At 40.3% G+C, this 15000-nt stretch overlaps 1 protein-coding gene across 27 annotated transcripts in view; it reads left to right on the plus strand.

The window, feature by feature from the left end:
* RBFOX2 (RNA binding fox-1 homolog 2) overlaps window positions 1–15000 on the plus strand; it is a 253002-nt gene that overhangs the window by 125165 nt on the left and 112837 nt on the right. Inside the window, exon 1 of one of the 27 annotated variants that reach the window (XM_019625534.1) lies at window positions 2028–2060. The exons of the other annotated variants lie outside the window; for them this stretch is intronic. Within the exon in view, the coding sequence (XP_019481079.1) occupies window positions 2043–2060 (18 nt within the window). The 5' untranslated portion in view covers window positions 2028–2042. Of the gene's footprint in view, window positions 1–2027; window positions 2061–15000 lie in introns of those variants that run through there. 27 annotated transcript variants of the gene reach the window in all.

A 15000-nucleotide genomic window follows, 5' to 3' on the forward strand; every position in this document is an offset into this window, starting at 1 on the left:
CACAACTAGACTGAAGAACAAAAGGACAGCAACTTGTCTGTTCCCCTTCCCCCAATTCCCCAGCACTGTTCCCATCCCCCCAATTCCCCAATTTAAAAAAAAAAAAAAAAAAAGAAGTAAAAACTGCCAGTTATAAAAACAGTCATGGGTAGGGGGGAGAAGGACTGCCGGTTAGCTCAGGTGGTTAAAGCGCAGGCTCATAACACCAAGGTTGCCGGTTTGATTCCCACATGGGCCAAGGAGCTGTGCCCTCCACAACTAGATTAAAACAACTACTTGACTTGGAGCTGATGGGTCCTGGAAAAACACACTGTTTCCCAATTTGGAAAAAACAAACAAACCAGTAGTGGGATTGTAAAGTACAACATAGGGAATATAGTCAACAATATTGTAATAACTGTGTATGGAGTCAGATGGGTACTAGATGAGTTTGTAAGTTATATAAATGTCTAATCACTATGTTATACACCTAAAACTAATGTAATATTGTAGGTCAACTGTAATTGAAAACTAAAAAAATAAAAATATATAAAAATCTGTAATTCCTACAACATGGTAGTAGGTACTGTAGTGATGATGGTAATAATTATAAGATTGCTGATTAGCAGCTACTGGTTTTTGAATGCCTACCATTTGCCAGGCTTTACTAAACATTTTAAGGTCATTAACACATGGAATTCTAACAGCAACCCTATTCAGTGGTCACGGACAGGCCACTCTGGTGTCTCCCATAAACTCTTTAGAGTCGGGTAAATTCTCTGTGTTTCAGCACTTAGCACAGTGCCGAACACATATCATGCACTCAGGAGTAGGTGCTGAACTGATTTGAACTCGAGCATACTATCTCGCTTAGCGATGAGTCTTTGCCTGCCCTTGCCCCACCCAGCTTTGAGTACAGAAGGCTGGCAAGTTCAAGTCTCTCCTCTAAATTAGAGAGTTTAGTCTGCCCTTATATTGAGGAGCTACTTTCCCACTAGTCAGCACAGTCTTTAAATAATTTGATGCCTCATTACCCTTGTGCCAAGGGTTAAACATTACCCTTGTTAGATTGGGTAGCCTCTTCGCCTGGTCTTCTTGTTCTGCTGCATGCTGGCACTCTAATTTTTCTTCGGACCTGAGCCCAACACTGAACTTCCGTTCAGTTAACAAATGACTCCTCAACCATTTCTTGCTAGTGCCTTTTTTTAATTCATTGGGCCGCGATTCTCTTTTTCTTGCTTTGAGTTTGACGGTCTTCCTTCCCATATGAGTAGGAGGTAAGGGAGATTTGTCCTGTCCTCTCACACCAAACCCCTTGAACAGGAACAGCTCAGGTTAGGCTGGTTTGATTAGCCTTAAGACTTGATCATTGACCTCTTTCTGAAGGAGATCAATCTTTTCCCAGTTTCCGCCTCGATCAGTTTTTATTTCAGTTTAATAATTTGTTGCTCCCAGGACTTTACCTCTTCCCTGTATTTCCGTTGTTGCATACTGATATTACATTCAACTTGAAGCTTCTCTTAACGATTGTTTAGCCTTTTCTTCAGCACAGAGCCTTCCACATCTTCCTACTTTTAAAAATCCCCTTTTCTTAGCCCCACATTTCTTTTGTTCCCCCTCTCCTCCAACCACACAACACACATGACTTGGGGAAAGCCAGTTGTATTTCAGAGCGTGGGTCTTGGAAACATGTTTACGTACTGCCAAAGTTTAGTTTCCCTTCATCTGTCTCTCCCTAGGTAATTAACAGAAATGAAAATAGTGACCTTTTCGAATAGCTTTCAAAGGAGGTAGCAACATACCAACTCCCCCAGGATACTGGTGAGTGGAAGCCAACTGGCGGGAAGAAGTAAGAGCAAGAAGAGTAAACCTGTCAAATGAACAGTTTCTAAACTATGGAACTAAATGGAAGCAAGAAAAGCAGGGGGAGGGGGAAGTAGTGCTGGCTCTGATGTGAAAAGCTTTTAAAGTAATAAGAAGAAGAAGAGGAGGAAAGGCAATCCAGAACATGTTGAGAGAGCCCCAGTGAGCTGTTTTCTTTAAATTTCGTATTCTCTGTAGCCATGTCTCACATTGCATTGGTAAGTGGACTAAATCATGTTTCTTTACACATCTCTGAATAAAAGGTCAGAAGAATATATTTCATTAAACTCCTTGTTGCCTCCAAACAAATCCTGAAATTTCAAATAACTGGAAGTCAGTACCTAAAAACATAATATACACTAGCATTTTGAGAGGAAATTGAGACCTGCTTTTATCAGCCATTTATTCAGAAAGCATGTTTTGTGTAAATCCAGCCAAGTCTCCTGCACTGTCTGCCTCTGCTCTGCAGTATAGTCGGTGTTCATGTCATCAGATATCTATAGTATAGTGCTCTGTGATTGTGTTGATTCTCACCTATGACAGTGCTCAGTTAACCAGAAACTCCTGTTGGTTTTTTATTTGATTTTATTGTTGTTGTTTTTTTAAAGATTTTATTGGGGAATTGGGGGAGAGGAACAGCGCTGGGGAATCGGGTAAGGGGAACAGACAAGTTGCTGTCCTTTTGTTCTTTAGTTGATGTCACTTCACTGGTCCATGTTGGTATTACCATTGCACTCTTCCTGGGTGAGGCAGATCGGTCGCCTGCCTCTGGACTGCGGCTCTTGGCAGCTCACACCAGCCGCCGGCCTCTCACGCTGGCTGCCGGCCACACACGGTAGCTTACAGCAACCCACTGCAGCAGGGGCTGCAGACTACGCACACTGTTGCCGGTGACTCACAGCAGCCCAGCTCCAGGTTGAGCAGTTGTTCACCATCTTAGATGTAGAGGGCAGTGTCACTGGCCCTCATGTGGGATCCAAACCAGGGCCCTGCTGCACAGAGCTGGTGTCCCAAGCCAGCTCTTAACCAACGCGCCACTCTGCCGGCCCTCGATTTTGTTGTTTTTCTTATGATACGGAAGTTGAAAAGCCCTCTTTTGTTATCCGTATTGTTTGTATGTAGATTACTATTTTGAACCTTGGGAATGGACCTTGCCACAAAATTCCTTATTAACATTCTGTGTGTTTAGAGCCATGATCTCAGTCAGGAATGAGAAGGGGGTTTAATTCAGAATCTCGGGGTTGGGGTGAGAGAGACTGTACAGTTTTCAAAAAAGAGTATTTGAACCTCTAAATTACAAGGAACATTGCAGAAATTAAGGCTGGCTGTGCTATTCTGGGCTGATGGAAGAGTCAGAAGATAAAAGCGAGTCAATATTGTAGAACAAGGGGTTTTTCAATGGTTAAGAAACACTGGCTCCGAGTCTCTAATTTTCTCAGTGACTGAAAGAATTTCCACTCTGGTTAAGTCTGCAGTGGAAGTATGTCATTAGAGTGTGTTCAGACTGCAAGATGTGGGATGACTTGAGGACAATTCAGGCATGACCAAAACGGGGCAGAGGATTCCTGACCCCAGATTTCCTCTTGAGGATTTGAAGCCAGATTGGCTCAAACAACTGTTTAATAAAAAACAGAAAACACACACACACACACACACACACACACACACACACACACACACACACAACGAAGATCTCGCTTAGTTCCTTGCCCCTTAGTAAGACAGATGGGATGTTGGAGCTGGAGTGTTTCTTGTCAGTTGGTCCCTGACTTGAAAGAATTACAGTGGAGCTAGGATTTGGGTCTCTGGCCCCTTAGTTGGGAGTTTTATGAAAGGAGATGATGGTTAGAAATGAAAGTAAAGTCCCCTTTAATCAAAAGGGAAACATTCAAAAGAGGTAGGATTAGAAAGTGAGCTTGGGGGAAATAACTAAATTAGAAATGTTAGTTGTTCTCCAAGGAAAAATAGGAGTGTTTGAATGGAATAGCTTCTTAAAGAAGGAATTACCTCATAGCCCTGTTCATTCTCTGGTCTGTTGGTTTTTAGCTTTTATTTTGGGTCTTATTTTTGGGTCTTGAGCCTCATTGAGAACCTAATGAAAGCTCTGGCCAGGCCTACAGAACAGTGTACATATTTCCAACATTTGCACACGGTTTTGAGAGGATCATGGGCCCTGTGAAGCCCGACCATATTAAGAATGCATTAACTCGGGCCGGCCTAGTGGCGCGTTGGTTAAGAGCTGGCTTGGGACGCCAGCTCTGTGCAGCAGGGCCCCGGTTTGGATCCCACATGAGGGCCGGTGACACTGCCCTCTACAGCTAAGATGGTGAACAACAGCTCGACCTGGAGCTGGGCTGCCATGAGTCGCCGGCGATGGCATAGGCTGCAGCCCCTGCTACAGTGGGTTGCCATAAGCTACTGTGTGTGACCGGCAGCCAGCGTGAGTGGCCGGCAGCCAGTGTGAGCTGCCAAGAGCCGCTGTGAGTAGCCGTCTAGAGGCCGGCGACCGATCTGCCTGATCCGGGAAGAGTGCAATGATAATACCAACATGGGCCAGTGAAGCGACATCCTCCACAACTAGACTGAAGAACAAAAGGACAGCAACTTGTCTGTTTCCCTTCCCCCGATTCCCCAGCACTGTTCCCCTCCCCCAATTCTCCAATAAAATCTTAAAAAAAAAAAAAAGAATGCATTAACTCTTCTGTCACCTGCTATTGTCCAGACTTAGCCAGAATATTGTGAACTTGGTGCCACAGGAAGTATTTGGGCACTATTATAAGATGATTGATGTTGCTTGGCACGCGGATAAAGAATGGGTTAAATTCAAGGTAAAAATGTGTGTGCGCGTTAGACCTGTACCAGCTAATAACAGAATCTAGATTTTAAGGAACTTAATTTCTTTTCACATCTCTTTAGTTTAGTACTTCTTAAAAAAAAGTTGAAGGTAGTTGAAACAGCTGAGTTGGGAGGTATGGTATTTAATGGGCTGGACAGAAGGCCCTGGAAAATCAGCTGCAATCTAGACGTTGTCCTTTACTGTGACTAAGAACAAATCATTTATCCTGTTGTATAAAAGGATGCATCATAAACAGATACTGCTTCCCAATTCAGTTGTAGGATATGAAAAGCAACAAATACAGAATAGCTCCAGGTCGCGTAACGTCCACACTAAAACCACAGGTCAAGAGGCTGCGTGCCATTGGGTGTTCTGGATGAGGCGGCTTGTGGTTGGTTAGGTGGAGAGAGCATGCTGGGTCCAGGTGATGTACTGGAGTGAGGGCCTGTGTGTGTAAGAAACCAGAGCCAGAGTGGGCTTTCTCCCTGGGGCTGCGAAAGAACAGAAAGGTCAGGTCTGAGTCTGGAATCCAGGGATACTAGTCTAGCAGGTAAGTTTTGATGCTGAAGCAAATATCCCAGGCAGTACTTTAGCGACCTGACTCTTGGGTAAGGTGCCTGAATGCGACGGCTTCAAGGCCCTTCTAGTAAATAGTCTTGGGATGCTGTTTCTTTCTTCCTTTTTTTTTCTTCAGCAAATATATTGTGCAGCCTACTGTGGGCCACGCACCTTTGGGTGCTAGAATACACAGTAGGCTTGACTTGGATGCTGAACCAATCAATCCATTGCCTTGTGTGAAGGTAGGAATGAATTCCTAAGCTCGTTAGCCCGAAGCTTGGCAGAGTGAGTGAGACACCCAGCTGGAATGCAAGGAAGGAGATAGCAAGTAACACAGTTACTCCTTCCTGCCCTCAGAAATATTTTAGAACTTCGGGATTGATTTTCCTGGATTTCTTTGATTTGGGTGGTGAATAAATACACTTTTCGATACAGTTTCCTAAGAAACATGATTTTAATGATCACTTTTTTAAGAATTTTATGTATGTTGTTTTAGTTTTAAAAGATGATTCCAAAATATCCGTATTAAATCCTTTCCCATTGTTGTTTTAAGCGGGAAGTAACAAGTACTCTAGTATTAACCTAGACTTTCTAAACAGATTGTATACATACTCGTATTAGTATGTATTGATCCCTAATTGATTTGAACCAGAACTTCTATCTTAATCTTCCCTCCCTCCCATTCAGTTTTAATAGTTTATATAGGTAATATAAAAATTAGTTTTTAAAAAGTGGTGTGATATACAATGTTAGATATTACATTGGTAAAATAATCATATCTAAAAGTGTGTCTTTTGCTTGATATTCATATTTTATTTTTGGCCAAGGTGATTGAAGGGAACTTACTCTGGAGGTAATAAAGACAAAATTTTTTTTTTCTTTAAAGATTTTATTGGGTATTGGGGGAGGGGAACAGACAAATTGCTGCCCTTTTGTTCTTAGTCTAGTTGTGGAGGAGGTCGCTTCACTGGCCCATGTTGGTATTATCATTGCGCTCTTCCCGGGTGAGGCAGTCGCTCACCGCCCATTGCTGCTAAATGTTTTTGAATATTCACACCAATCATGATGTTTAGGTCACATTTCATCACCAAATAATTCCTCTTCCACCACCACAAAAGAAAAAAAAGAAAAACAGTTGGGGTGGGAAATGAAGAAGAATGAAACTTATTTAGTTTTCCAAGTTTCGTGGACTTTAAATAAAGGATTTTAGATTTGTAGAAATAGGGCGGCCAGCAAGCTGAGTGGTAGTAAGGGCCCCCAGTTTTAGCCCTTAACTGCTGAGGTGGTGCTCGAGGTCTGGATTTGCCAACTGTGCTTGTTTCCAGGATGAAAACAACAGCGGCTATTGGTTTAATCCTGTTATATGCTGCTGATCTTAAAAATCGCTGGATTCATATTAGGATTTTGGGTTTAATCCTGTAAGGATCAGACTAACTTTCATCTTATCTATCCTAAATCCCTTTTTAATCTTGTTAATTATGCCAAACCAATTTCCCAAGGGCCAAGGTGTGTGTGTGTGTGTGTGTGTGTGTGTGTGTGTGTGTGTAGTATATATTCATATAGTTCTGTGTGCCTATTTACTGTATCGTTTTTCCAATGGTATTTTTCTCTCTGGAAAAGATGATTTTTCTCACAAAGAGCCTTAGAGCCACACACACTTCTTCAGAGTAACATCGGTATTGCAAGGATGACATCAGTTGTGTATTCTTACACCTAAGACTGAAGTAGGTCTTGTTTGGCAAGTCCTCTTGAGAAGGAATCTGGTCTTGGATTTCCTGAGAAGGCGTATGGCACCCTTCTGAAAGGGGGATGTTATATGAGTTTAGAGGCTCTTAGCAAAAAAATATTAGCTGAATTACTTACAATTGAGACACCACTCTCTGATAAGTGGAACAGAATATCCGCTCTTAACTTTTGACCTTCACATTGAAATTGTGCTGTGTGCCTTAAGAAAATAACACGTTTGGTCTTGGATAGCTTTGCTTCCACTTTGTAGAAGATAACTGATTGGGACCTTGTGCTGTTTCTTTCTTTCTTTTTTTTTTTTTTTGTTGTTGTTGTAGAGGGCCGTGTCACTGGCCCTCACATGTGGGATCCGAACCGGGGCCCTCTGACGTCCCAAACCAGTTCTTAACCATCGCGCCACTCGGCCAGTTAAAGGGTAATTGTCAATGACTGTCCTTTCCAGGCAATCAAAATAATAGATCCTAGCTAACAATGTGTATGTGTGTGTATATATATATATATATATATATATATATATATATATATATATATATATATTCCCCCCCCCATATTTCTGCTTTTAGGTGTGGGAATTTTTATAATTGGATCAAAAGTTTTGCTGATTGATTGAGGAACCAGTAAACTTATACTGAATGATCTCCCTTGAATGCCCATATAATTACTATTCTCCTTGTTGTTGAGTGGTTGTTGCTATTATTTTTTTTAACTAATAATCTAATGTGGATTCCTTAAACTGCTAGAACATGATGGTTTTATAGTGAGAGCAAAAAATCCTGGCAGACTCTATATTAACCTTCCTATGATTATCTCACTTATCACAATTACTCAGGAATTCCTAAATATAAAAGGTATAGTAAACCATTGTATCATGAATTAAAACAAAATTGACTTTAGAACTATTGATATTTTATATTCATCTAGCCTTTATTTTTTCCTAATGAAATTAATAAGTCTTTTTATGCATGTTTGTTTATGAAAGTTTACTTTGCATATTTATTTAAAAGAAAATTAAGGGAACTTCTTTGCAAAAAAAGTCTTCATTACTGGCAATACGACAATGCTGACATTGGGACTGTGAGACCTGGAGAAGAGTTCCTACCAGGATCTAATTCTATAAATGGGGGAAATTTCGGGGTAAGGAACCACTTTGGGTGGCGGAGTGCCTGCGGTGTGCATGCGTTGCCAGCAGGGAGGAGAGGCCCCTTTGATTCCTAATCCTCTTTGGGGGAAGCCCCATATCAGGGCTGCACAGAGACATTCAGTGAAGCAGCTCCTTTATCATAAAGAGAATTTTAATTAAAAAATGTTCCTGCATCATGAGCAGAGTAAGCGACAGCCGGCTACACTGGGCATTTGTCTCCTTCAAACCACATTACCAGTAATTGCTGCATTAAATCAAAGTCTGAAGAGATTACAGTTCCGAATCGAGCAAGGGGCTGGTGCCAGCCCAAGGATTCCCACACTGCTGCATGGCTGCTGTCAGCCCTGCCCCTGTGCCCGGCAGGGATGAGAGTCAGGCGGTGTCTGGCAGTTCATCTGGAAGGCACAGCATGGCGAACACAGCCCACGGAGAGAGGCAGCTCTGCGTTCAAGACCCCATGGCCTCTCCTTTTGATTAGCTTGTTCAATTTCAAACACAGGGAAATGGTTTCTCATTGTCCATGTTACCTGCTTTGCGCTTGTGGAGATTTGCTTTGGGATAAAAATCACTGGTGCTTTTTCTGTTCCTTTACATATTATTACTCCCTTGTTGGTCAAGCATGGTTTTCTCGCTTGATTAATTCATTCAACAGAAATGTGTTAACCCTACACCGGGTAAGTGTCGGAGTTTCCTTGCCCCCTCCACTGCCCTTCCTCCTAACCCAATTACATAGCTCTTTACATACTATCTGCTTCCTGTCAAGGCCACTTATTCCTCAGATATGGATCTGGCTTCATAAATCAGATAGTCCTGAATTTCCTTTAAATGCCCTTCTGAAATGATTGGAGATGATGCTGATGACAATGGCAGTGACAGGAACGGCAGCTGTAATATAATACTCACTGTAGGGCAGGCCTATTCACATGTTCACTGATTTGCTCATCACGCCAACCCTGTGAGGTAGGTATTATTATTATCTTCTCTCTCCAGATGAAGGCACCGAGGCAGAGAGATGTTAAATAATTTTTCCAAAGTTACACAGCTAGGAAGCAATGGAGCTACGACTTGAATCCAAGTGGTCTGACTTCAGAACCCTGAACTCTTAGCCACATGCTGGATTGCTCATGTGCCCCAATCAGGCACTCTGCTAGGTGTTAGGGATTCTTTGAGGAGTAAGCCAGACTGCACAGCCCCTGCCTCCCTGGAGTGGGAGAGGTGGAAACTACTTTGTGACAAGTTGAAAAGGATATATGTGCAAGTGCTAAGGGGGTGTGGACCAGAAGCCTAACCTGGACTAACCAGAAGTAATTTTCAGAAAGACTTGCCTTTTTACTTCTGCTTAAATCTCATACCTAATTTGCCACCATACCCATAATCCTCCTTATTATTAGATTTTCTCTGGAATGTTTTAGGGTATGCGGGTTACTTTCCCTGTCTCCCTCTACCAGTCCATCCCCTCCCTAAAGAAAATAACTAGCCCTCCACAAAGTCATTGCAGTGAGTGGGACGAGAGTTCATTTATTTTAATTTTTTAACTGCTCTATTGAAGTATAATTAATATACAGTAAATTGCACATATATAAAGCTTATAATTTGATTATGTTTTGATATATGTGTATACTCACAAAATCATCACCACAGCCAAGATAATGAGTATTTTAATCATCTCCAGAAGTTTCTTCGTGCCTGTTTATAATCCTTCCAGCTCTTCCCTTGTCCGACACAGCTCTATGCAACCAGTGATCTGCTCTCTGTCACTATAGATGCCTTTGCATTGTCTAGTATTTTATAAAAATGTAAACATATACAATAAATACTCTTTTTTTTTGCCTGGTTTCTTTCACCCAGCAAAATTTTTTTGATATTCATCAATGTCATTTGGCCTATACTAATGGCTCGTTTATTTTTATTGCTAAGTAAGTCTATTGTGGATAAACCATTATTTGTTCATCATTTATCTATTGATGGACCTTTGGGTTGTTTTCAGTATTAGGCTAACAAATCTGCTATAAGTGTTCATGTACAAGTCTTTATGGGTATGCGTTTTCATTTCTCTTGACTAAATACTTAGAAGTGGAATAAATGGATCATATCGTAAGTGTAATTTTAACTTTTTAAGAAATTGCTAAACTCTTTCCACATTTTACATTCCCACCAGCGTTATTTGAGACGTTTTGTTCCTCCATAGCCTTGTCAACACTTGGTTATTATCACTTTTCAGTTTTAGTCATCCTAATAGGTATGTAGTGGTATCGTTATGGTTTTGTTTGTTTATTTGTTTTTCATTGTGTTTTTTAATTTCCAAATGAGTAATGACATTGAGTGTCTTTTCAAGTGCTTCTTCACCATCCCTGTATCTTCTGTGGTCAGGTGGTCCTAATCTTTTGCCCCTTTTTTTAATTGGATTATTTGTTTTTTTTATGATTGAACTTGGAGGTTTCTTATATATTCTGCGTACAAGTCCTTTATCAAGTATATACTTTACAGATATTTTCTCTCCATTATGGCGTATCTTTTTATTCTTCTCAATAGTGCCTATTGTAGAGCAGAAGTTTTTAATGAAGTCCATTTTATTTGTTCTTTTACATTGTGCTTTTGGTGTCAGATCTTAGAAATCTTTGCCTAATCCAGGGTCACAAAGGTTTGTTCCTAGAAGTGTTTACAATTCCATGTTTTATATTTTCAGGTCTGTGGTCCATTTTGAGTTAAATGATGTACATGGTATAAGGTATGGATCTTGGCTCACTTTTACTGTATAGGATGCCCAGTTGTTCCGATGCCATTTGTTGAGAAGACTGTTCTTTCTCCACTGAATTGCCTGTGCACCTGTGGATCTATTTTTGCACTTTCTATTCTGTCCTACTGATCTGTTTTTCTATCATGACACCAATACCACACTGTCTTACAGGAATGTGAGTAGTAAGGGAATTAGTCACCTTCAGAAAAGTCATAGTGAGGTATCACAAACCTCGGGTATAGCATTTGGTTGCAGTGCATCTCACTTAATAGAATAATGCATTTCAGCCAGAGCATGGCTTACCCATCCTTCCTTTTGTACCGTGTCTTAAACAAGAGTCTTTCTGTACGTAACTGTGATTTGCTGTTCTCTGGTTGGTGTAATTTAAAACATTTCCACTGGGGTAGAAAATTCAACAAATCTCATAATACCTTAGAACGCTTATGAATATTTTTCAAGTAATCAGGAAGAGCTTTGTGGAGCAGATAGCATTTAAGGTAGGCCTTGAAGGGGTCCATTTTAAGATTTGGACATTTTGCAATGGGTAAGAAAACAGTATGATTAAAGGCACCAAGGCAAAAAAACAAAACAAGATAAATTCACCTTGATAGAGGTAGTAATAGTGGGTAGTTGAATGTATCTATGATTATTTTTATTTGCCACTTGAAAGACAAGGAAGTATCCCAAGATAGAAAGTTTTGTTAACATTTATCTGCAGGCATCGTGTCTGTTTTTCATTCTGATCATGAATTTACCAATTTCGCTGCCATCCTTTTACTGATATTACTAAAGCAGCTTTCTCTCACAGCTTCTGTTGGCCTCCTACTTGCTAAATTCAGTCATCTTTTCGAAATTCTCATTCCCTTTAACCTGTTTTTCTACTTGACATTGTTATATACTCATCTCTGGTATCCATTTATGAAATGCTTTCCCTGGTGTAAGGGACACAGGATCGAAGAAAAAGGAACAGATGTCCTCTATGTCCTGGCTTTTGTGAATAGTACACGATCCTGCTTAATCTCTTTATCCTTTGTTGCTATTTCTGCCTTCTAGAAGTGAGTATTCCTTAAGGTTCTATTTTCAGCCCTTTGCCTTGTCTCTACTTCTCTCTCTCTCCCTTTCCCTCCTTTTCCTTCTCTTTCCCTCCCCACCTCTCTTCCTTTCTTTTGCTTTCTTCTCTATTTTTCTTTTTTGAAGGACATAGTTGATGTTCAGTAAATGTTGTGAAGTGGTAAGTGTGGGAAAAAAATCTCAAGCACATTATGGACTTGGCTGTTCCCCTCCTCGTCCTTTTGGATCTTCATTTCTAACCCTGACTTCTCTCTTTTGGGGCTGAGACCCATTAGAGATTTCCTGTTCGATGTCCTGCTATTAACTTCAAACCTGTGCCTCACCTTCAGGTTGTTCCCCTTTCCATTCTTCCTGCAGCCACCAGAACCATTGTCACAAAGTGTTATTTTTGTAGCACTCTCTCCCTCTTGAACAGTCTCCTTTAAAGATAAGTAAGGTCCGAAGTACGCAGCTGACGTCCTAGGCCCTCCGCAATGATGCCGTCCTCCTTTTCTTGCCGTATCCCATTATTCACCCACAGTCAAGCGGATGGGTCACACTGACCCCTAAGTAAGTCTTGCAGATTTCTGACTACAGGTTTTGCCTGTGTATGATCTTTATTTCCTCCATCCCCTCCCTCCTCATCTGTTTCTCTCAAGCACTCTCTCTTTCTGAACTTTTGTATTATCCCAGTACACAGTACTCTTTGGAACCTTTTAAGGTGATTGCTGCTAAAGGCAATTTTATACCTTAGAGCAGAGGTTTTTGCAGTCTTTGCTAGAACATTCTACCCTGAGGCCTAGTGAGTATCTTTGAACATGCTTGGTGGGATTGTGGCATAGGCAGAAGGAAAGGAAAGGGAGAGAAGAAAACAAGAATGAAGAGTAGAAAAGAGAAGAATCTCACATATTTTCTGGTTACCCAGTACTTAGTAAGTGTTGAGATCCTGGGGGTTGTAGATGGCACAGATTACACTGCAGTGTTACCAACCATGTCCTCTAGGGCGGGACTGATATGGTAAGTTGTCCACTTCGTCCTTAGCAACATGTGCATTTCATAAATCTCAAGAAAGTTTCTCGATATCTCGCTCTTAAACATCATTAGGTCTATTTCTCCCTGATATCATTACGTTCTATTTAACAGACATGTTCTGGGTGTGCCAAGTGTTGAAACTTATGGTCTGCGTGTCTCTACTAATGAGATATATATTAGTAACATATAGAAAGGCCATTTTCTACAATGATGTTTCTAAATGATGGGTACACAAAAACTTTAATACTATACAAGTGTTCATAATATTGCATAGTGTGTACTTTTCAAATGGTGTAAATAGGCATTTTCAGCAAATAACTCAGAACTTTTTGTGGAGAATCAGTTATTTTGTTTCTAGAATTTTTGAGTGAATATGATAGTATTTAAGATTTAAAGGAAATACCAAATGTGTTCTGATGGAGAGAATCACTTAGTAGAGTAATTTATGAATTGAAAATGTTACAGAAACAGGTAGGTAAAAAGGCAAGAAATACAGGGAGTTATGATTCAAATATTGAGTTATTTTGCCATTTTTCTGAAAGGCTAATTATTTGAACTAGAGCTGGGTACAGTTTGGGCCAAATCTAGCTGAGATATGATTGAGATTGTTTCTGATGTATGCCCCCCGGTCTTAAAGTATATAGCCAGCTATCATGTTAAGTAAAGCAAAGGTAATGACAGAAGTGAGAGACTGAGTGGATTACTAATTTTCACAGTACTCATACTCAAAATAAAGTTTGTTCTGATTTCCTTAAACGTATAAAAGGAAATTGTTGGAGCAATAAATGCTCATTTAAATGTATGGAACAAATAAGTTTTATCTAACATAATAAATGAAAACCAACTCCCTCCCTACCATCCCACCCCCTAGACGTGTTGGTTTTGTCTTTTGTGTGTATATGTGTGTAAATATATATACTATATATAAGACGTATATACTGTATATGGCATAAATTGGTATGTGTGTCAACCAATAAGATATATGTGTGTATACATAAATATATAACACATATAACATATATGACATATAAAGCTTATAAACATCATACATAATTTATTGATTGACCTGCAGATACACATGTGCATTTACAAATATGAAGTTACACTCTACATGATATTGAACAATATCATCAGTCACATCTTTTCTCCTTGTATGTATACATCTACCCTCCAGAGGACTTTAAAGCTCCAGAAATGGACTAGGCCCTCAGTCACTTCTTTGGGGACCACTTTCAGGTTTAAATTCTGTCAGTTGTTAACTCGTAAAGGTTTAGTTTATCAGCCATCGTTCATTATCACAGCCCTGTGTACAAGAAGTTGCTGGCGATGGTTAATTTTGTGCTGTAGCATCATTTTGCTTTTTGATTTTACCTGTGTGCTTGTCTGTTTCTCCCATAAACTGTAGAGTCCTTGGCAACAGGGCTGCGTCTGTTCACTTCTCTGTGCTCAGCACACCTTATGTGTAATATTGGGTTGTCAGAAAAGTCATGACGTATATTGTTTATGTTTTTCAAAGGTCGTTTATTTATATAAAGAACAAAGATCAATCAATGATATATTGCCCGTTTTGTTCGATAACCTTTTGCCATCTTTCAGTGAGCTTCTTAACTCCTCGTTCATAGAAAGACCTGTCTTTATTTGCGAAATACTGAACAAGGTACTGATTTACAGCCTCATTTGAATTGAACATTATACTACGCAAGGAGTTTTGAAGAGAGTGAAACAAGTGGAAGTCTGACAGCACAAGATCAGGCGAGTATGGTGGGTGTGGCAACACATCCCATCCAAGCTCCAATCATTTTTGATGGGTGATCAAACTTGTGTGTGGTCTCGCATTGTCACGATAGAACACAGCTCCTTTACAATTAAATGCTCTGGACGTTTCTGGATGATGGATTCATTCAAACTGTCCAATTGCCGTCAGTACACATTCGAATTGATTGTTTGGTTCCTTGGTAGGAGCTTGAAAAACACGACTCCTTTAAAATCCCACCACACTGAGAGCATAACCTTCCTCTGATGAATGTCTGCTTTCGATGTCGTTTGAGGCGAATCATC

The sequence above is a fragment of the Hipposideros armiger genome, unplaced genomic scaffold (assembly GCF_001890085.2).
Source record: "Hipposideros armiger isolate ML-2016 unplaced genomic scaffold, ASM189008v1 scaffold_633, whole genome shotgun sequence".
NCBI lineage: Eukaryota > Metazoa > Chordata > Mammalia > Chiroptera > Hipposideridae > Hipposideros > Hipposideros armiger.